This window comes from Oncorhynchus kisutch, linkage group LG26, assembly GCF_002021735.2.
Source record: "Oncorhynchus kisutch isolate 150728-3 linkage group LG26, Okis_V2, whole genome shotgun sequence".
Classification (NCBI taxonomy): Eukaryota; Metazoa; Chordata; class Actinopteri; order Salmoniformes; family Salmonidae; genus Oncorhynchus; species Oncorhynchus kisutch.
Genome location: NC_034199.2, coordinates 13136011 through 13158478, shown reverse-complemented (window position 1 = coordinate 13158478; position 22468 = coordinate 13136011). Strand labels below are relative to the sequence as shown.

Below are 22468 nucleotides of genomic sequence, written 5' to 3'. Positions count from 1 at the left end.
CTAGTATCTCAGAAATTGCTTGCCTCCTGGGCTTTTCACGCACGACAGTGTCTAGAGTTTACCTAGAATGGTGCGACAAACAGAAAACATCCAGTTGATAGGAGAGGTCGAAGGAGAATGGAATCGTGCAAGCTAATAGGCGGGCCGAGCCACAAACAGACAAATAACGGTGCAGTTCAACAGTGGTGTGCAGAACACCATCTCGGAACACACAACTTGTTGATCCTTGCCACGAATTGCAGCAGACGAGCCTACTGGGTTCCACTCCTATCAGCTAAACACGAGGAAGATGTGAAGGGAGTCAAAGGTCTGTGCATCTGCATCTTATTGGCACCAGCGTAGAGTATTGTCCATATTTATTTAACTAGGCAAGTCCGTTAAGAACAAATTCTCATTTACAATGACGGCCTACCCCGGCCAAACCCGGAAGACACTGGGCCAATTGTGCACCTCCCTATGGGACTCCCAATCACGGGCGGGTCTGATTCAGCCTGGATTTGAACCAGGGACTGTAGTGTTGCCTATCCACTCTTTATCATTGGGCTGTGCCTCTTGGACAATAATTTCCTCCTCCAGGTTAGATGAACATCATATTGTAAAATGTGTGTCTCCCCTTTTCATAGGCCTAGATGAGATGGTTGTAGACAAGGTCGTTGGTATTGATCTGTTATAACTGTCAGTAGTAGCCTATAGGCCTATACTACCCTATGATTTTTGTCGTATTAAAAAATAAATTCTGCTAATGTCTCCAGTCATATAAGGTGTATTAGAAAAGCATGACGTGTCTATACACACGGAAAGAAAAGAGAAGAAATGTATCTGATATAGCCTAGACCTTATCTTTGCCACTACACACTCATGCATTGAATACTGCAGTATTTTTTTATAGCGATTTGAGTTATATTATTAGCCTAAATTGACTATCCAATCTACTCATCACATTAGGAATATCTTACATAAGTCCACAAATGCGATGACAGATAGTTCCATGGAATGCTTTACCAAAAGGTGCATTTTCATGGTGAAAATATGCTTCCCCAAACTAGAAATTCACGCGCCTACTGTGGGAGAGGGGAGAATGAGAGACCCGACTCAACTCAAACTAAACTGTCTTATCGTACAGCAGAGCGTGTGTCCAACTCCAAACCTCCACAATTGAGTAGATAAGAGCATATCATGAGCTTACCGTTTACAAAACGGAGCTGAGAGCTCTCCATGCATGGGGTCCATATATAAATATCCCATGTTTTTTTTTCTCTCTCCCCTACCCCAATCCCATGATCATTTATATCAATAAGGCAACAGATTTTTTTTTTTTTACAATTGTTTTATCTTATTCTTACAATTTTACCATCCCACCACCAGGGGTGCTGCAGCACCTTCAGCACCCCTACTTCCCACGGCTATGCACTCTTCTTCTTCATAGACCTCTTCGTTCCACAGCACTTGCGGAAGCAGACTATGCAGCATTTAACGGTGACGATGACAACAATGAGAACTATAGTGAGTAGCAGAGTGAACACGTCCAGACTGTGGTACTGGATCCAGTTGAGGTCGTGAGCGGCAGGTCTCAGGTGTTCCGCTCCGCCGTGACGCATCACAAACTCTGACCAGAACACGGCCAGGTCCAGGGGCTCGATGGGACGGTCCTTATGCACCGCTGACAGCTTCATCATCTTCTCCTTGTAACTGGGGAGAAAGGACAAATACAACAGGATTTACAATCTCCTCATAGACAACTCATGACTGCTAATATAGGAACCACTGTGTCACACTACACAATGCAATATTCACCTTGGGCTGAATTCTAATGAGGAACTCAGACTTTCATGTAAATCATGCATGGCTGACAAAATTATATTTGCACTGAAACTCAATATGTGCGTGTAGATCTCAAGTTAGGATTTGGTCTCTATACTGTTTGCACTGCTACTTGAGTTCATAGTATCTCCTAGTATTATATAACATGATGTCTAACCTCTTGTCGTTGATGACCTTGTTGAGAGCCTCCACCAGTTTTTCTGAGGTGATATCAAACAAGTTGAGCACCTCCCCGACACCCCTCACTGCCATGCGGTGTACGTTGTCACCCTGTTCAGCGAACAACGGCAGCATCACCATGGGAACGCCATTACAGATCCCCTCATAGGTACCGTGGGTTCCTCCGTGGGTTATAAAGGCCTTGACCCTGGGGTGGCCTAGAACATGGAACATATAACAGAGCATGAAACCATGAAGAAGAAGAAGCTATTGCTTCTCTTTCACAATGGCAACAAAGTAGCATGTTGTGTTTACTCAGAGTACCCATCTGTAACTTCTGTAACCCAGGTGGTTTTCATTATAACTGAGAGACTAAACTAACCCAGCAGCTCATTCTGAGGAAGCCACTTCATCAATCTGACGTTGGCTGTAGCGTTTTTAGGCACTACTCCTGTGTACCTCCACACCACCTGAAAACACAGAGAACAACAGCTTACCTTCCTAATCAAGTCATATAGAATCATCTGCCAGTTCTGGATATAGTGGTAAAGGCACACCAGTTTGTAGTGGGATATAAATGTGTCTGGATTGTTTTAAGGCATAGCTCCAGTGTATATTTCCACACAAACTGAACAACATAGAACTGCAGCTTGCCATGATACTTGACATAGTATATGAAGAATGGAGAATATGCAAAAGCCATTGAAACTCCACGTAATTAAAGGACTTGTTTTTAATTTAGACTAACATGCTGATCAGACATGTCGCGTGCACGAGCGTTGCAAAATACATTTACACATACATGTTATTCAATCATTGCACAGTCGCTCGCGACAGGTGATAAAATAAAAATTGGTTCTATTTGTGACGCTCAACGCGCTGCAAGTCCTGTGTCTCAAATCTCCTCATTGGCTTTTAGGAGCATATACCCACGTGGGTGATTGAAAGATGAACTGACGTCCACACTCCAGTCTGTTGTAGTAATTCACTGTAAAGTTGGCTGCCAACTACCATATAAAGTCCAAAGAAGAAAAAGAAGCCTGAAGGAAGGAGGAGAGATGACGAGAAACAAATTTGGTTTACCGTTTTATCAGTGGATTAATTGTCTGAGTAGAGGACCATGTGCATTTCAGGTAAAATAACAACCCAATGTTTATATTCCAGGACAAATTAGCTAGCAACAGCAAGCTAAATTGCCATAAATGTTTAATGCTTTTCGGCGTGTCTCCAAATTAATATAGTTGGTTCAGAATTTTGATATTTCAACCTGCGTGTCTTGATCATGTCTGGTGTGGATGTACAAAATCAACACGTGTGCGATGGCACAGGCGCGAGCGATTTGGTCAGCATGTAATAGTGGATTGGAGATTAGGCCTACATGCTTAACATGCATAGTACTGTGCTTCTTCAAACACTGATATCTCAACTGTGAGTGAGAAATTATATCTTTAAGATTCAGAAAAATATATTGATATTTACAGAAGACGTAGAGACTGTAAAGATTGTGTTGGTCAGAAAGGGTTACTTTTTGCCATTTGGGACATATTCGAGGTGTCCTTACCCTCTGAGGGATCCTGCTGAAGGCATCAAAAAACTGCTTGGCTTTCTCCTCCGGCATCTGAGAGACCATAGAGCCCAGGCTGAAGACCACGAAGCCATCCTCTCCTGACTCATCCACAAACTCCTGCAGATCCTGTTGAGGCACGGTGGGAAGGGTTAGTTAACAAGAAAATTGTTCATTTACATTTTCGTCATCTAGCAGACGCTCTTATCCAGAGTGACTTACAGTCATTGCATTCAACCACATATCAAGTATTGCAAGTAAAGAGAGAGAAATTTGCTCATTTATGCTGCTGCTCTTGTTTTTCACGGGAGTGGAGTGTGGTACGTGTAGTTTGTTGTTGTTGGTCATAAGTCAAAAGAACCATATGCATTTCAGGTAAACAACCCAATGTTTATTTCCTAGGACAAATTAGTTAGCAACAGCAAGCTAGCTAAAATGTGACTTACCGGCTCAAAATCGGTCTTATGTAGCAAAATTTGAAATTGTGTAGTATTTTTTTTTTTTACATTGGATAAAAGTAGAGACTCATAACTTCACTAAGTTTTTGAGGAACAATGGGAAAGTAATTCTGCTTTGAAAGTTGATCAACTTGTGAACTCACTTTTGAGAAAATGGCATTTTGAATGTTTTGGTACCTACTGGAGAGCTCCTCTTTGTCTTCACCCGTTTAGCATTGTTCACACCCGCTTAAGCCAGCCCCAACCATCTCTTTAAGGATTCACATGTGAGGTCATGTGATAAACAGTGAGTAGTGTAGTAAAGATTAAGACTAAAAGTGGTAAAAGTAATAGCCTACAATAAGGAAAAATTCCAGATAAACAGAAAGTGTCCAGATAAAAATATTTAATAAATATTAGATGTCGCTTACCCAGACACAATTGTCTAAATTGATAGGTCATGTGAAATAAATGCTATAACTCACAGTCACAAAAAGTGGTGTAAAAAGTACTACATTGTCATACTTGAGTAAAAGTAAAGATACCTTAATAGAAAATGACTCAAGTAAAAGTACTACTACTCACCCAATAAAATACTACTTGAGTAAACGTCTAAAGGTGTTTGTTTTAAAAAATACTTCAGTATCAAAAGTAAATAGAATTGGTAAAATGTACTTAAGTATCAAAAGTAAAAGTATAAATCATTTCAAATTCCTTAGATTAAGTAAACCTGACGGCACAATTATTATTTTTTATTGACGGATAGCCAGGGCCACACTTCAACAACTCAGACATAATTTTCAAATGAAGCATTTGTGTTTAGTGAGTCTGCCAGATCAGATGCAGTAGGGATGACCAGGGATGTTCTCTTGATAAGTGTGTGAATTGGACAATTTTCCTGTCAACATGTAAAGACAACTTTTGGGTGTAAGGGAAAATGTATGGGGTAAAAAGTACATTATTTGGTGGAGGAGAGTCAGGCTTGTTCTACTGATGCTGAAAGACAAATTCCAGATACAAATATTTTGGCATTATTATACAATAGATAGCTGTAATCACTGTCAGACTCACCTGGCTAACTTGATTGGTCATGTAATCATCTGGTGAAGATGACATTCCCAGATAACATTACTACACATAGATCATAAACATAATGTTAGCTATCAATCCAGCAATCTAATGTCAGCTATCTAGCTAACAGTAAACTTTAACTTGGTCTTTTGTTCAGACATGTAGCTAGCTAGCTAAAAAATATACCAACATATCCCAATCCATAGAGTACTAACAATAAAAACCGATTGTCATAGCTAGCTAAAGCTAACCAAACAGGTTCAATGTTAGCTAGTTAGCTAGCTAACATTAGGCTATAACTAGCAATGCGAAATGGCATTCTGAGATAACATTACTACACACAGATCATAAACGTAATGCTAGCTAGAGAGCTGGCCATCTAATGGCAGCTAGCTAGCTAACTCTAAGCTTTAACTTTCAATGAAAACAACTTTCTGACAAAATTAGAAACATATAATATCTGAAACTGTAGCTAGACTCTTACCCGTATACATGGATGAACGCTTCACGGCAGACTGCAACCCCTTCCATTCAATAAGATGTCCTGTGTCATTTCTGTTTTGTTTGTACAGCTTGCTTGTCCCGTTGTTCTGTCTAGTCACTCTGGGTTACACTGACTGTGTGCAATGCCATAGCTTTAAGAATCATCTTAAGCTTTAACCCCCACCCAAACTCCATTTTACTCGCCGTAGCAGAGCTGGTTAGGCTGTTTTCATGTTATCCAAAGAGTTGGTGACTATAAGTGTGCCCCTGGCAACAATTTAATTACGCTTTTTTGCCGACGTTTACTGACAGCGGCCATATTCAACCAGTGTTGAGCGCTCCTAAATTCATCAACTATTCTGTGCTCTGGCACACTCAGACGAGAGTGCTATGAAACAGTTGTTGCAGTGACGTTCTATTGAAATGGATGCTTGCATAGTCGAGTCTTTGTTACATTTTACTACGCAATACATAAAAAAATGCATCGTTAGACAGGATTCCCTACATAAGCTGACCAGCTCAAATAGACAGAAGCATGCAATATGGCTGACCAATCCAAACTCATCTCTCGGAATGTCCAGCCCACTTATTATCTCAGACAATCATGGGTAGTGGGATGGTTGCTGCCTTTTTCTGTGGCTTAACCAACTGGGCTTGTTATTTAACAATTGTATTTGTATTTACAGATGGCATACAAGTTTGTTATTAAGGCACATGAAAGTTGCAGAAGGCATTTCTGCCCCCCAAAAGACTTATTCAAGAAGTCATTTCTGCCCCCAAAAACGTTTTGAGTTTGAGTTTCCTGAAACGGTTTACAAATGTCCATGAATGTTTAATGTGTGTTTCGATCTGTTCCAAAATTAATATAGTTGGTTCACAATTGGTGTTGGTATTGTAACCTGCGTGACATGAACATTTCTGGTGGGGATAGATAAAATCAACATGCAGACGCGTGCGCGGATCCAGTTTGGTCAGCATGTTAAAGGCACTGCGTGGTCAATCTGACGTCTGCATGTTGAACTTTTGTTGCACATGTATCCAGATGATGCTGCGTACCATTTTGTGCAACAACGCGCTATAGGTGTGATCGCGGTGATATGGTTTTTATATAATTTTTTTTATACAGGATCTCCCGCCCTCACCTACCGTCAACCAATCATGTCAATGCGGAGCTACACGGAGCCCTCTGCATTATTACAACATTTGAGAGGCGCAAGGCAATGCAATATGGAGCTCAATTTGCCCTCTGCGTGCCTCCGAAGGCTCCGCATTGCATCACACCATCCATATGGAGCCTCCGACCATATTTTTGGTTCAAGCACAAATGGTCTCTTAGTCTACTATAGTGCGAGTCGGCATGGTTGGTGCTGTCTCTCCCTCCTTTCTTCATGTTCACTCACTCACAGAACTGCCCCTCTCCTGCCTGCTCAAGCGGTACCTCTCTCTCCATCCCTCCAGTGTTGCCAACTATTTTTCAGTGAGATATGCTATTGGCTCCTTGATTTGTCGCTAGAAGTCGCTAGATGATGTTTTGCCATTGTCGCGACAACACAGCTGCGGTCCCCGACATAGTGTTTTAGTCCCCTCTGCCGCTGCACACCACCGCCTCTTGAACTTCTCAGCTCCTCCCACTCTCATTTACGGATGAATTGAATGGAAAAAGTAGCTAAACGCTATCAAAACCATAGAAACCCTCGGTGTCAAAACTCCCCAAAGGCAGCCTGTAAGTAGTTGAATTTTTCGCCAGAATCTTTTACCAATAAAAGTCACTGGAGGGTTCTAAAACCTCGCTAAATATCGACAAAATCTCTAAGTTGGCAACACTGAGCCTATCGCGCTTTATCAGGTCCTTATAATAAAAAATGACATTTCTGCTGCTTCCCTCACAGGGATTGGAACGTGTCTGGATCTGTCTATATGGAATGGGTCTAGCTGTCCTCGGGTCTGTTGGGAACGGGTCTCTATATATTTTAAATTGTATTTATGTACATCTGGTCCAGGTTGGGAAAGCCCCAGGTCCATTTCAGAATGTGTCCAACTTTTTGGACACTTGTCCAACTAGTTGGAACTAGAACACAATAGGGCTACTCAGTTCTTCTGTTAGATTATAGTGGCCACAGTCCAGGGGGAAAGAACTGTGCTATGTCCCAAATGGCACCCTATTACCTATGTAGTGCATTATTTTTGACCAGGGCCCAGAGGGCTCTGGTCAAAAGTAGTTCACTGTATGGGAAGTATGGTACCATTTGAGGCACATCAATGCTGTTCCTGGCTCAGGTTTCACTAGCTGAACACAGTCTTTAGAGAAGAAACAGATTGGAGGGTAGTTCAGAGAGTGACATTCAGCATTAATGTTGAGCAATTCTTGAGTGTTAGAACAGTCTTTGGTCTGGTTAGCAAAATATTGACTGAAGGAGGGAAGATGAAGTTGTGAAAGGAGCCCATTCTCTGATAACACACCCTGTATTCATAGAAGACAAAGGCATAATAAATCCTATAACAATCACAGCTAACCCTAACTCCAACCCTAACCCCACAAAACAAACCCTGCAGAGTAGTTTCCCTTCCTGAGGTTTGTAGGGTTGGAACTAGAACACAATAGGGCCCCTCAGTTCTTCTGTTAGATAATAGTGGCCACAGCCCAGTGGGTTTCAGATAAAACAGGTGCACAATTTACTTTTGTAAAACATTCAGTGTAAATGAAGTTTGATTTTAGTTGAAAGATGATGTGATGATTAGAATGTTTTAGGCTACGGTTTGGTGTCTCTAGCTTGAACGGTTCAAGAGTTACAATTATTGCTGGTAGGTATTATATGCGAACCAGAGCTAGGTAGCAATGCCCAGGAACAGAGCTGGACCAGAGCTAGTGGGGACCAGAGCAGTAGTTGTGGTCAGTAGTTGTGTGGTCAGTGGTTGTGTTGCAGATTCTTTGGACCCTACAGTATGAAAATGGTCAGTAGTTGTGTGGTTGTGGTAAGTAGGGGTCAGTAGTTTTAGTCAGTAGTTTAGGTAAGTAGTTATGTGGTTCATTAGTTGTGGTCAATAGTTGTGTTCAGTAGTAGTGGTCAGTAGTTTTATGGTTGTGGTCATTAGTTGTGTGGTTCATTAGTTGTGTCAGTGTGGTTGTGGTCAGTAATTGTGGTCAGATGTTGTGGCCACTAGTTGTGTGATTGTGGTTGTGAGTATGGTCTGTAGTTGTGCTGTTGTGGTCAGTAGTTGTGTGTTGACTAGTTGTGTGGTTGTGGTCAGTAGTTGTGATTGTCATAATTTTTGCCAAAGCTTCACCATGTGCTCCTCTGCATATGTGAGTGTCCATAGCAACGGGTCTGTTTGGGCTGCTCAATGATGAGACATGAGAAAGCTGTTAGCAAGCTACTTTTTTGTCCCTTTAAACTCCGATAAACAGCTGTAACTTTGAATTGGTAGTAGAAATTTTGTCCGACTTGTTGGGGAAGGGGTCAGTTGTTTTGGGGGTAAAATGGGGTAAAATGTGTTAATGCAGTTACTAAAACAGCTGTATAGTTAGATCCGTAGAATATATTTTGATAGTGTAAAAGACCGATCTGCATGTTTTTAAAGTTTTAATTATATTTCTAGCTTAAACAGTGTAGGAGGAGTAACGTTCCAAATGAGAAGAAGAAGAAGTATGACAAGATTTTGAATGAGGACGTTTGCTTCGCTAGTCCCATTAATGAGAGCTAGTGGAATGTGGGCTGTATAAATGTGAGGAGAAGCTAGTCGGTAGATAAACAGAGAGCTGTGTCCAGTCAGTCCCTATGGAGGAAACAGAGATCAGGTTACAGCTTGCCGCTAGCTGAGTGTCTGACAGGCAGGTAAACACAACATCTGGGTTGTGGGACAACACCCAACAGTCTGATTGACTGTCCCTTTTAAACACCCAATAGAATATTTCTGACTGTTTTACAACATTCGGGCTTCAGAGGAGAAAGTAATCTCAGTCTGTCAAAACATAACGATCTTGAAAAGAGAAGTGGTCCCAAATTAGAAAGTAAGAGAAGAATTTGATAGCTTGAAATTAAATTTAAGTTAAAATGTCCGAAATTTATCCTTGAGGAATGTCTGATGTGGTACAACTGCCGCTGCAGTGAATCTATCCATTAAGGCAGGGGTGTCAAACTAATTCCAGGGAGAGCCGAGTGTCTGCGGGCTCTTGGTTTATCCTTTCAATTAAGACCAAGACAACCAGGTGAGGGGAGTTCCTTACTAATTTGTGACCTTAATTCATCAATCAAGTACAAGGGTGGAGCGAAAACCTGCAGACACTTGGCCATCTGTGGAATTAGTTTGACACGTGTACCGTAAACGTTTCTGGACCCATATAAGATATAGGTTGCACAGCTCTGCACAGTTGAAGTATTTATAAGAGATTTACCTCTGGAAGTGGATCTCTTTTACCACAGTTGATGCCTCCAATGTGGACCATGTTAGGCATTGTGGGTTTGGGATACTCAAAGGCGTAGTCATACCTCAGCAGCCAGATCGCCCCATGACCCAGCAGTTCCCTGTACGTCATGTCCTTCTCCAGGTACCTACTGGCTAACTCGTCAAAGCTAGCAAACATTACTGTGCACAGGTAGCTCTCCAGACCGTACATGAGCATGTTCTTAACTCTCCCTAGGAAGTCCATGTGGTCAGTGTTGCCGGAGAAGAAGCGTGGTACGTAGGATGGGGGATTGGGGCACTGGGCAGCCCTATCCTCCATCCCACAGGGGATCCCCTTCAAGAAGTACACCGCTGGAATGTTGAAGGACTCAGCGATGATGGATCCACAGGGTAGGAAGGGGTCGGTCAGCATCATCTTGAACCCTTCTCCTCTCAGTCGCTGCATCAGGGGCTTGTCATACAGAAGACCCTCACAGCCTTTCACCTGCATGTCGGTGAAGTCAATCAGGCCCTGCACGTTCATAAATATGTCCGTTACCTTTGGGGTCTTGCGGAACATCTCGTCCTTCAATTTGTCAATGTTCTTGTCCAGCTGTGCCTTGCTGAAGGGGACCCTAAAGATCTCAGTCCTGTGGTAGTCAGAGCTCTTGATGAGGATGGATGTCTCAGGGACCAGCACCACCATCTCATGGCCCCTGGCCGCAAGCTCCTTCACCAGAAGCTTCATACTCAGCCAGTGGCTCCCTTCTACAGGCATCACCAGGACCTTGTCCCCCTGGATGGGCCTTGGACACAGGGCTAGGCAGCACAGCAGAACCAACAGCCCCAGCCCCTGCTTAACCACAGGAACACTTTTCCCCCAGCCCATGCCTCTGCCTCTCTTTTCAGTTACACAAGCTGTGTTGTGAGAAGGACACTAACTCCCCGAGGTCTGGCACTGAGTGCTACTGAGAGGTGGCTAGACCTCAGACTAAACTGTGGGAGTATGTGTATCCCTGCTAGGTCTGGGTCTGCATGTGCAAGCAGGCTGTTATATAACCCTAGTCAGTCCTTCCTGTGGACCAAAGTCTAACTGCAGGCTGAATGGTTCAGGTTAATGATTCCTTAGGGCAATTGAGAGATGGAGAGGATTAGCTCGCTAGTAATCTCAATGTGACAGCCTTAACATACAGTATAGAGTAGCTGAGTTGGTTCTGGGTGCTGAGATTAGCTGGATACTGGCTAGTGAATTATAATGCAAAAGTATTACAGCGATACTGATGAATAGTTGGATTTACTACTAACAAGTAAGCATTGCTAATTTAAAAGGAAGCAACAAAAAAACACTTCTTTCCAATAGTACTCATATTGTTATAAGTTGAATTGTTCTTAGTTCTACAAAAAATGTTGTCAGTTATTTATTAACTTCCCATTGATCAGCAAGACATTGGAAAAGAAAAGTAACACGAAAGGTAACCCGATATCACAGGAAGGCTAAAAAGATCATCAAGGACAACAATCACCTGAGCCACTGCCTGTTCACCCCGCTATCATCCAGAAGGATGTCAGTACACGTGCAACAAAGCTGGGCCCGAGAGACTGAAAAACAGCTTCTATCTCAAGGCCATCAGACTGTTTAACAGCCATCACTAACATAGAGGCTGCTGCCAACATACAGACTCAAACCTCTGGCCACTTTAATAAATGGATTTAATAAAGTTATCACTAGTCACCTTAAATAACGCCACTTTAATAATGTTTACATATCCTACATTACTCATCTCATATGGATATACTGTATTCTATACCATCTACTGCATCTTGCCTATGCCGTACGGCCATCGCTCATCCATATATTTATATGTACATATTCTTATTCATCCCTTTACATTTGTGTGTATAAGGTAGTCGTTGTGAATTTGTTAGATTACTTGTTCGATATTACTGCACTGTCGGAACTAGAAGCAGAAGCATGTCGCTACACTCGCATTAACATCTGCTAACCATGTGTATGTGACCAATAAAATTTGATTTGATACAGAGCATGCAACATGCAAGTCATAGTTACACTATTAACCCTGCTCTGGGAGGAGTCATGGTGGTTTTCTAACCTTTGAGTTATACACTAAAGCTCAAAGTATTCTCATATTTTGTGAGGAATCTTGACCATTACCTTCAGCTCCTCCCCTTTCTTCTCCCACCAAAAAACACTGACACGCAAACTTACGCTCTCAGTCGTGCGCAAATCTCCACGCACACTGGACCTCGTCAGAGCTAAATATCGTCTTTGTCCGATTCGAGGCTAGCAACACTGAACTATGCATGAGGGCACCAACTGTTTCTGATGGCTGTAGCTGATGTGAGTAAGACCTTTTAAACAGGTTAACATTCACAAGGCCGCAGGGCCTGGATTACCAGGACGGGTACTCAGACCATGCGCTGACCAGCAGGCAAGTGTCTTCACTGACATTTTCAACCTCTTCCTGACCCAGTCTGTAATAAGTTTCAAGCAGAAACAGTCCCTGTGCCCATAAATGCCAATGTAACCTGTTTAAATGATTATTTCCCTGTAGCAATCACATATGTAGCTATGAAATGCTTTCAAAGGCTGGCCATAGCTCACATCAACACCATCATCCTAAACACCCTGTACACACTCCGATTCGCATACCTTCTCAACAGATCCACAGATGACGCAATCTCTATTGCCCTCCACATTGCCCTTTACCACCTGGACAAAAGTTACACCTACGTGAGAATGCTGTTCATTGACTTAAGCTCATCATTGAACATCATTGTGCCCTCCAAACTCATCACTAAACTAAGGACCCTGGGATTAAACACCTCCCTCTGCAACTGGATCCTGTACTTCATAATGGGTTGTCTCCAGGTGGTGAGGCAACAACACATCTGCCATGCTGACTCTCAACACGAAGGCCCCTCCTGTACTCCCCATTCACCCAGGACTGTGTGTTTGCAGACGACACAACGGTGGAAGGCCTGACCACTGATGATGATAAGACACCCTATAGGGAGGAGTTCAGAGACCTGACAGTGTAGTGCCGGGACAACAACCTTTCCCTCAACGTCAGCAAGGAAAAGGAGCTGATCGTGGACTACAGGCAACGGGAGTGCCGAACATGCCCCCCATCCATATCGACGGGACTGTTATCGAACAGGTTGAGAGATTCAAGTTCCTCATTGTCCACATCACTATGGAACTATCATGGTGCACACATGTCAACACAGTCGTGAAGACGGCACGACAATGCCTCCTCCCCTTCAGGAGGCGTAGGTAAGGCAACTGTTTGGCATCCGATCGCAAGGCGCTACAGAGGGTAGTGCGTACAGCCCAGTATACCACTAGGGTTGAGCTCCCTGCCATCCAGGATCTCTCTACCAGGCGTGTCAGAGGAAGGCCCGAAAATGTTTTTTTTGCCTATACATACATTTTTTGTAAGAATGAGATATTTCATTGCGTTATACTTGTAGCTAATCAGGTAAAAGGTAAAAAAGGTTAAAAATATATATACAGATTGAGGGCTTCAATCAAACTGAGGACAGAGAAATATGTGTACACCAGGTAAAGGCTTCTTGAATGCATGGCTTTGAGATGTAAGTTAACAAAAATATGAATTGCCATATTAGGCGTAACTAGGGTTGCAAAGGGAGGGTATATTACTGAAAACTTTAGAAGTTTACCAGTAAACTACCAGAATTTTGGTATCGTTCAAGGATCTATCACAAGACATATCACAGGTGTCTGTAATTATCTCTAGCCCTCTGTGTGGCCTTATCACGTATAAAATATATAAAATAATTTAAAAAAATTGAATGACAGCTGCAAAACATTATCTTAAATATAACAATCAACTAAATGAATACCATTGGTGTTTAATATGAGGGTTTCAGCATGAAATATCATACAAAAAAAAATTTACACACTTTTTTAAATTTATTTTGCTATGTCAATATTTATTTGTTTTTAATGTTTTGGTGTCAAACTGCTATCTGTTGTGAAAAGTCAATAGTTGGAAGAGTTGCAGCGTTAATTAAAAATGCCATTGTTGAATAGATGCATTTTTCATGAATTAGTCTATTTTCTCTTAAACCATATGGTGTCTCTACCAGAAGGTAATGGACAATATGGACACAGATATAAAACATGTATTCTATTTATAAGGGGTGTCAAAGTCATTCCAAGGAGGGCCTAGTGTTTGCTGGCATTTGTTTTTTCCTTTCAATTAAGACCTAGACAACCAGGTGAGGGGAGTTCTTTAGTAATTAGTGACCTTAATTCATCAGTCAAGTACAATGGAGGAGCAAAAACCCACAGACACTCGGCCCTGAATGTAATGATTTTGACACTTGCTATATACAGTGGAGAGAACAAGTATTTGATATACTGCCGATTTTGCAGGTTTTCCTACTTACAAATCATGTAGAGGTCTGTAATTTTTTATCATAGGTACACTTCAACTGTGAGAGACGGAATCTAAAACAAAAATCCAGAAAATCACATTGCATGATTTTTAAGTAATTGGCAATTGTTCTGAAACTTGTCAGTCTATTCTTGTTCTGAGAAATGAAGGCTATTCCATGCGAGAAATTGCCAAGAAACTGAAGATTTCGTACAACGCTGTGTACTACTCCCTTCACAGAACAGTGTAAACTGGCTCTAACCAGAATAGAAAGAGGAGTGAAACCAAGGCTTTTACAGTTACAGAAGTCAACAAATGAGAGCGCCTGGGGAATGAGAGTGGAGTTAGGCACTGCAGATTGCACGGCCTAGATTAACCTCTACATCACCAGAGGAACAGAGGAGGAGTAGGATAAGGGTACGGCTAAAGGCTGTAAGAACTGGTCGTCTAGTACGTTCAGAACAGAGAGTAAAAGGAGCAGGTTTCTGGGCCCGGTAGAATAGATTCAAGGCATAATGTACAGCCAAAGGTATGGTAGGATGTGAATACAGTGGAGGGAAACCTATGCATTGAGAGACGATGAGAGAGATATTGTCTCTAGATACATAATTTAAACCATTTGAGGCCACTGCATGTGTGGGAGGTGGAACTAAAGGGTTAGCTAAGGCGTATTGAGCAGGGCTAGAGGCTCTACAGTGAAATAAGGCAATAATCACTAACCAAAACAGCAATGGACAAGGCATATTGACATATTAGGGAGAGGCATGCGTAGCCGAGTGACCATAGGGGTCCAGTGAGTAGCTAGTGTGGCTGGAGACACGGCGATGCAGAGCGGGCCGGGGATAGCAAGCTAGCAGAAGGGCCTTAGAGGGACGTAGTGACGGAATTAGTCTGTTGTAGCCCCCTCGTGTAGTTATGTCGGCAGACCAGTCGTGATGGATCAGCAGGGCTCCGTGTAGTAAAAGGTATAGTGGCCTAAGAAATTGGCCGATGGTCCTCTTCAGCTAGCCAGGAGATGGGCCTAGCAAAGGCTAGCTCCAGGCTAATTAATGCTTGCTTCAGGACAGAGACGTTATCAGAGTGGCCACTCTGATAGCAGCTAACTAGCTGCGGTGATCCAGGTGAAAAGGTCCAGAGCTTGCGGTAGGAATCTGGCGATATGGATAAAAATAAGTCTGATATGCTCTGGTTTGAATCTCGCTCAGCAGACTGGCAAGAGTTGTCCGGGCTAAGGTTAGCTGATGACCACTAGCAGTGGCTAGCTGACTACCAGCTAGTTAGCTGGCTAGCTTCTGTTGGGGGTCCGGTTCAAAAGTAAAGAAAATAGCAGATCCATACCACATTGGGTGAGGCTGATTGCGGGAGATTATGTTGAAGTTGAGGTTAAGAAAAAAATAATATGCAAAGAAAAAATATATTAAAAGATATATACACGGGACACGACAAGACAAAGACGTCTGACTGCTACGCCATCTTGGATTTCGTTGGGCCAGTAACCCAAAGGATGCTAGATCGAATCCCCAAGCTGACAAGGTAAAAATCTGTCGTTCTGCCCCTAAACAAGGCAGTTAACCCACTGTTCCTAGGCCGTCATTGTGAATAAGAACAAAAGGTTAAAAAAAATAGGCATATGCATAAGTTTGAAAATGCATATGGGTGTTATGAATTAATCATCACCTTAGAAAGCACTCTCCATTTATTTTTGTTAGGCTTTGAAACAACATCCACAACGACCATGTTTTACACTAGCTTCAACCTGCTGTTGACACTTCCAACTTTAATTTGATCATCACAGTGAGGTGTTTTAAAAGCAGGATACTAAATTCAGCAAAAACAGAAACGTCCCTTTTTCAGGACCCTGTATTTCAATGATAATTCTTAAAAACGAACAAATTGTAAAAATTGCTGAAGTTGGAGACTTATATCTCCCTCACTAATTTTAAGCATCAGCTCTCTGAGCAGCTTACCAATCGCTGCAGCTGTACATAGCCCATCTGTAAATAGCCCATCCTACTACCTTCCTCATCCCCGTATTGTTTTTATTTACTTTTTTGCTCTTTTGCACACCAGTATTTCTACTTGTACATCATCTCATCATCTGCACATCTATCACTCCAGTGTTAATTTGCTAAATTGTAATTACTTTACTACTATGGCCTATTTATTGCCTTACCTCGATTTGCACAAACTGTATATAGATTTTTCTATTGTGTTATTAACTGTACTTTTGTTTAGCCCATGTGTAACTATGTGTTGTTTTTTGTCGCACTTCTTTGTTTTATCTTGGCCAGGTCGGGGTTGTAAGTGAGAACTTGTTCTCAACTGGCCTACCTGGTTAAATAAAGGTGAAATATTTTATTTTTAAAATAAGGTCACAGTTTTTAAAATGTAGCACACTAAAGAGGCCTTTCTACCGACTCTGAAAAACACAAAAAGAAAGATGCCCATGGTCCCTGCTTATCTGCGTGAATGTGCCTTAGGCATGCTGCAAGGAGGCCTGAGGACTGCAGATGTGGCCAGGGCAATAAATTGCAATGTCTGTACTGTGAGACGCCTAAGACAGCGCTACAGGGAGACAGGAAGGACAGCTGATCGTCCTCGCAGTGGCAGACCACGTGTAACAACACCTGCACAGGATCGGTACATCCGAACATCACACCTGCGGGACAGGTACAGGATGGCAACAACAACTGCCCGAGTTACACCAGGAACGCACAATCCCTCCATCAGTGCTCAGACTGACTGCAATAGGCTGAGAGAGGCTGGACTGAGGGCTTGTAGGCCTGTTGTAAGGCAGGTCCTCACCAGACATCACCAGCAACAACGTTGCCTATGGGCACAAACCCACCGTCGCTGGACCAGACAGGACTGGCAAAAAGTGCTCTTCACTGATGAGTCAAAGTTTTCTCTCACCAGAGGTGATGGTCGGATTCGCGTTTATCGTCGAAGGAATGAGCGTTACACTTGAGGCCTGTACTCTGGAGCGGGATCGATTTGGAGGTGGAGGGTCCGTCATGGTCTGGGGCTGTGTGTCACAGAATCATTGGACTGAGCTTGTTGTCAATGCAGGCAATCTCAATGCTGTGTGTTACATCCTCCTCCCTCATGGGGTACACTTCCTGCAGGCTCATCCTGACATGACCCTCCAGCTTGACAATGCCACCAGCCATACTGCTCGTTCTGTGCCTGATTTCCTGCAAGACGGGAAAGTCAGTGTTCTGCCATGGCCAGCGAACAGCCCGGATCTTAATCCCGTTGAGCACGTCTGGGACCTATTGGATCGGAGAGTGAGGGCTAGGCCCATTCCCCCCAGAAATGTCCGGGAACTCGCAGGTGCCTTGGTGGAAGAGTGGGGTAACATCTCACAGCAAGAACTGACAAAGCTGGTGCAGTCCATGAGGAGTACTTAATGCAGCTGGTGGCCACACCAGATACTGACTGTTACTTTTGAACCCCCCCCTTTGTTCAGGGACACATTATTCCATTTATGTTAGTCACATGTCTGTGGAACTTGTTCAGATTATGTCTCAGTTGTTGAATCTTATGTTCATCCAAATAAATCAAATCAAAGTTTATTTGTCACATGCGGCGAATACAACAGGTGAGTTGAATTTTTTTAATGTGATTTTTGAATGCATTTGCATTGATGTCAGAGTGGTTAAAGAGACAATAGGGCACTGAGTACCAGGCCATTAGGACCCGATGGTCGTTAGTAAGTTGGGTACTACTAAAGCATGTCCAGTGTGCATAAAAGGAGATTACCGCGACTCAACAGTCACGAGGATTTTTACTGCGGTCTTGACTCATGACTGCCGGTGTGACAGTAACACGGCCACTGCAAACGCCCTTGTCAGGAACCTTAGCCGAGTAGTTCACTCAGGAATCCATCTGTCTCCTACGGAAAGCAACTGGCATGCATATCAGGAGTATCTCTCCTCTCTCAGTAGCACAAGTTTGAGTTCATTGGTGTTGGGTTTACATTAACCTTTGCTAGAAGCGGTCTGTTTGATGGCTTATATGGGATCTTCAGTCTGAATTGCACTAAATGTTCCATCCCTTTAGTCTTGCATGCTATATCAAATTGTATTGTTTTATGGACACTTACATATTGAAAGTTCTTTTCTACTCAGCAATGAAGAATTGACAATGGAACACAAGGTGGTCATAAAAATAACTAACATTGCTTTGTCCTCTCTTTCATGTTATGCTACCTTGTTCAACACCGATGCTGGCAACCAATGACAAGATCCTGGAACTCCTCACTGCTCTGGTTCCTTTGTCAGCGCTATGTGTCAGCTCTGAGCTATGGGCTGCACACTCCTGCATCGGAGTTGCTTCTCATCGGTCACGGCTTGACCCTCAAGATTATGGGCCATAATCTTCTACTGCCTACGATGTTTCACTCTGAGAGCGTGGAGCCTACATGAGTTCCGGCACTAATTACTATTATGATCATGATTGCGCCATCCATATGGTCCAGTAACTAGGTTGCTTTTGTTCTGCATCGCATCTGATACAGTATATAACACTGTTAGCTCCGGTGGGTGGCTGGCACCCAGCACTGCACCTATTTTGCAAGTGGTTGTTTGGGCTCGTACGTAGAAAACTCTCACGCACAGCTCATATTGCTTAGCAAGGCCACCTGGCGGTGCATCTATATTGCAGGTGGTTGGCTGTGTTCACATGTAGAATATTCTCATGATCCAAGATGACAGCTCATCTTGCCTCATCGAGGGTACCCGGTGGTGCGTCATATGTGAAATAGTCATACGGCTGCATTAGCTCATGCTACACATATTTAATACGTACACATAGGCCTAATACTCAGTCATTTATGGTAGAATGACCTTAGCTGGTCTATTGAGAGCTCTTAAACGGTGCATTCTGTCGCACACCTAGTTAATCAGCTGGCTGTAGTTATAATATCATCTTTATGTGACGCTTTGCCTTGGCCCTGAACTATCCTGAAGGAGCAGCTGCCCTAACACCAAACCATGCATCTTTTCTAATAGATGGTTAAACTTACACGTGATGTTTTCATTCTGAGATAATATACACTGAGTGTACAAAACATTAGGAACAACTTGTCTGGATGTCCTTTGGGTGGTGGACCATTCTTGATACACAGAGGAAACTGTTGAGTGTGAAAAACCCAGCAGCGTTTCAGTTCTTGACACACTCAAACAGGTGCACCTGGCACCTACTACCATACCTTGTTCAAAGGTATGTTGTCTTGCCCATTCAACCTCTGAATGGTGCACATACACAATCCATGTCTCAATTGTCTCAAGGCTTTAAACCTGTCTTCTCCCCTTCATTTACACTGATTTGAAGTGGATTTAACAAGTAACATCAATAAGGGATAATGTCTTTCACCTGGATTCACCTCATCAGTCTGTCATGGAAAGAGCAGGTGTTCATAATGTTTTGTACACTCAGTTTCTGTTCAAATTTCATATTTAAATGGCAGAGAAGAATATGAAGTGATTTAAGTGTCCACAGAAATTATATTTGAATTCAATGTTTTTGAAATTGTAATGCACAAATTGAATAATTACTTTCATAAATGTAACTTATATTTAATGATTTGAAACTGAATTGAATGAATATTGCATTCTGTTTTAAAATTCTATTTAAATTCAATATACAGTGCCAGTCAAAAGTTTGTACACACCTACTCATTCCAGGGTTTTTCTTTATTTGTACTATTTTCTACCTTGTAGAATAATAGTGAAGACCTCAAAATGAAGTTAATAACATATATGGAATCATGTAGTAACCAAAAAAGTTTTAAACAAATCAAAATATATTTTCTATTTGAGATTCTTCCAAGTAGCCACCCTTTGCCTTTGTGACAGCTTTGCACACTCTTGACATTCTCTCAACCAGGTAGTGAGGTAGTCACCTGGAATGCATTTCAATTAACAGGTGTGCCTTGTTAAAAGTTCATTTGTGGAATTTCTTTCCTTCTTAATGCATTTGAGCCAGTCAGTTGTGTTGTGACAAGGTAGGGGTGGTATACAGAAGATTGCCCCATTTGGTAAAAGACCAAGTCCATATTATGGCAAGAACAACTCAAATAAGCAAAGAGAAACGACAGTCTATCAGTACTTTAAGACATGGAGGTCAGTGAATCCAGAACATTTCAAGAACTTTGAAAGTTTCTTCAAGTGCAGTCAAAAGAACTTTAAGCTGTATGATGAAACTGGCTGTTATGAGGACTGCCACAGGAAAGGAAGACCTAAAGTTACCTCTGCTGATAAGTTCATTAGAGATACCAGCCTAAGAAATTGCACCCCAAATAAATGCTTCACAGAGTTCAAGTAACAGACACATCTCAACATCAACTGTTCAAAGGAGACTGCGTGAATCAGGCCATCATGGTCGAATTGCTGCAAAGAAACCCTCCTAAAGGACATATAATAATAAGAGACTTGCTTGGGCCAAGAAACACGAGCAATGGACATTAGACCAGTGGAAATCTGTCCTTTGGTGTGATGACTCCAATTTTTGGTTCCAACCGCCGTGTCTTTGTGAGACACAGAGTAGGTGAACGGATGATCTCCTCACGTGTAGTTCCTACCATGAACCATGGAGGAGGAGGTGTGAGGGTGCTTTGTGGTGACACTGTCTGTGATTTATTTAGAATTCAAGGCACACTTAACCAGCATGGCTACCACAGCATTCTGCAGCGATACGCCATCCCATCTGGTTTGCATTTAGTGGGACTGTCAATTGTTTTTCAACAGGACAATGACCCAACACACCTCCAGGCTGTGTAAGGGCTATTTGACCAAGAAGGAGAATGATGGAGTGCTGCATCAGATGACCTGGCCTCCACAATCACCCCAGTCCTCAACCCAATTGAGAAGGTTTTAGGATGAGTTGGACCACAGAGTGAAGTAAAAGCAGCCAACAAGTGCTCAGAATATGTGGGAACTCCTTCAAGACTGTTGGAAAAGCATTCCATGTGAAGCTGGTTGAGAGAATCCCAAGAGTGTGCAAAGCTGTCATCAGGGAAAAGGGTGGCTACTTTGAAGAATCTCAAATATAACGTAGATTTTGATTTGTTTAAAAAAAATTGGTTGCTACATGATTCCATATGTGTTATTTCCTAGTTTTGTTGTCTTCACTATTATTTTACAATGTAGAACATAGTTAAAATAAAGAAAAACCCTTGAATAAATAGGTGTCCAAACTTTAGACTGGTACTGTATATTCAATTTCAATATTGTAGATATTGCAATCCTTGTCTGTGTATCAAGTTTACAAACCATCATTTCAAGTGTACCAAAATTACAATAAAAGTGACTCCAAAATGACACATCTGAGACAACTAAACAAACAGTAAATGCATCCAACATGTTTGTAGATTAACAAGCTTGATGTTGTCATTGTGTGCTATGAATATGGGACCAATTACTAAACTTTGGAAGACTTTAAGTGAATTTGTCCCAATTCTTTTTGTCCCCTAACATAGGGTGGACTATGTACAAAAAGTGTTGTAGTTTCGAAATGGTTCAAAATGAATGGATGAAAATAACCTCAAATTAAATCTGACAATCTGCACGATAACCTCATAGTCATTGTATCATTTCAAATCCAAAGTGCTGGAGTACAGAGCTTAAACAATACTTTTGGAGCTCACTGTAGTTGAATATCCCTGTGTAGGAGAGCCTGGGGAGAGGCCACTGCCATGGACCTGAGCTAGGAGGGGTTTCAGGGTACAAAGGCTCAGTGAGGCAGAGTAAACCGTTAAAACATAGATTCTTTATTACGTAACTTAAAACCAGAAATGCTCAAGAAGAAGGAACTTAGACTATAACCTCAGTAACAAAAAACGTTGTTCCTAATTGAAACGATAACAAAGCAACTCCCCATTTCTGTTTTGGTTTTTTTTTTTAACTGAGGGATGGGCCTGGTGCGGTTGTATAAGTCGGTTAACCCGCTTATACAACCGCACACATGTGTCAACTGCACTGTGATCTTTAATGTTGTAACATCTGTAATACATTACCATATACAATCTCAAAGAACAGCAAACTTTGGCCCTGTTTTGCACTTCTAGGGTTATGAAGGCTGTGACATCTGTAATTAATAAACGTATACAACGTCCAGAGTTCAGCAAA

General features: G+C 42.2%; 2 protein-coding genes across 2 annotated transcripts in view; one reads left to right on the top strand and one right to left on the bottom strand.

The window, feature by feature from the left end:
* The window catches only part of csrnp3 (cysteine-serine-rich nuclear protein 3), a 65433-nt gene that overhangs the window by 21255 nt on the left and 21710 nt on the right, over positions 1 to 22468 (top strand). The gene's annotated exons all lie outside the window — the stretch shown is intronic.
* Positions 1307 to 10955, bottom strand: LOC109870853 (UDP-glucuronosyltransferase). Its single transcript, XM_020461527.2, has 5 exons — positions 9929 to 10955; positions 3542 to 3673; positions 2363 to 2450; positions 1979 to 2198; positions 1307 to 1689 (listed from the first exon to the last, which is right to left on the bottom strand). Exons 1-5 carry the CDS (start codon positions 10805 to 10807, stop codon positions 1404 to 1406), a joined length of 1605 nt encoding a protein of 534 aa, XP_020317116.1. The 5' UTR covers positions 10808 to 10955; the 3' UTR covers positions 1307 to 1403.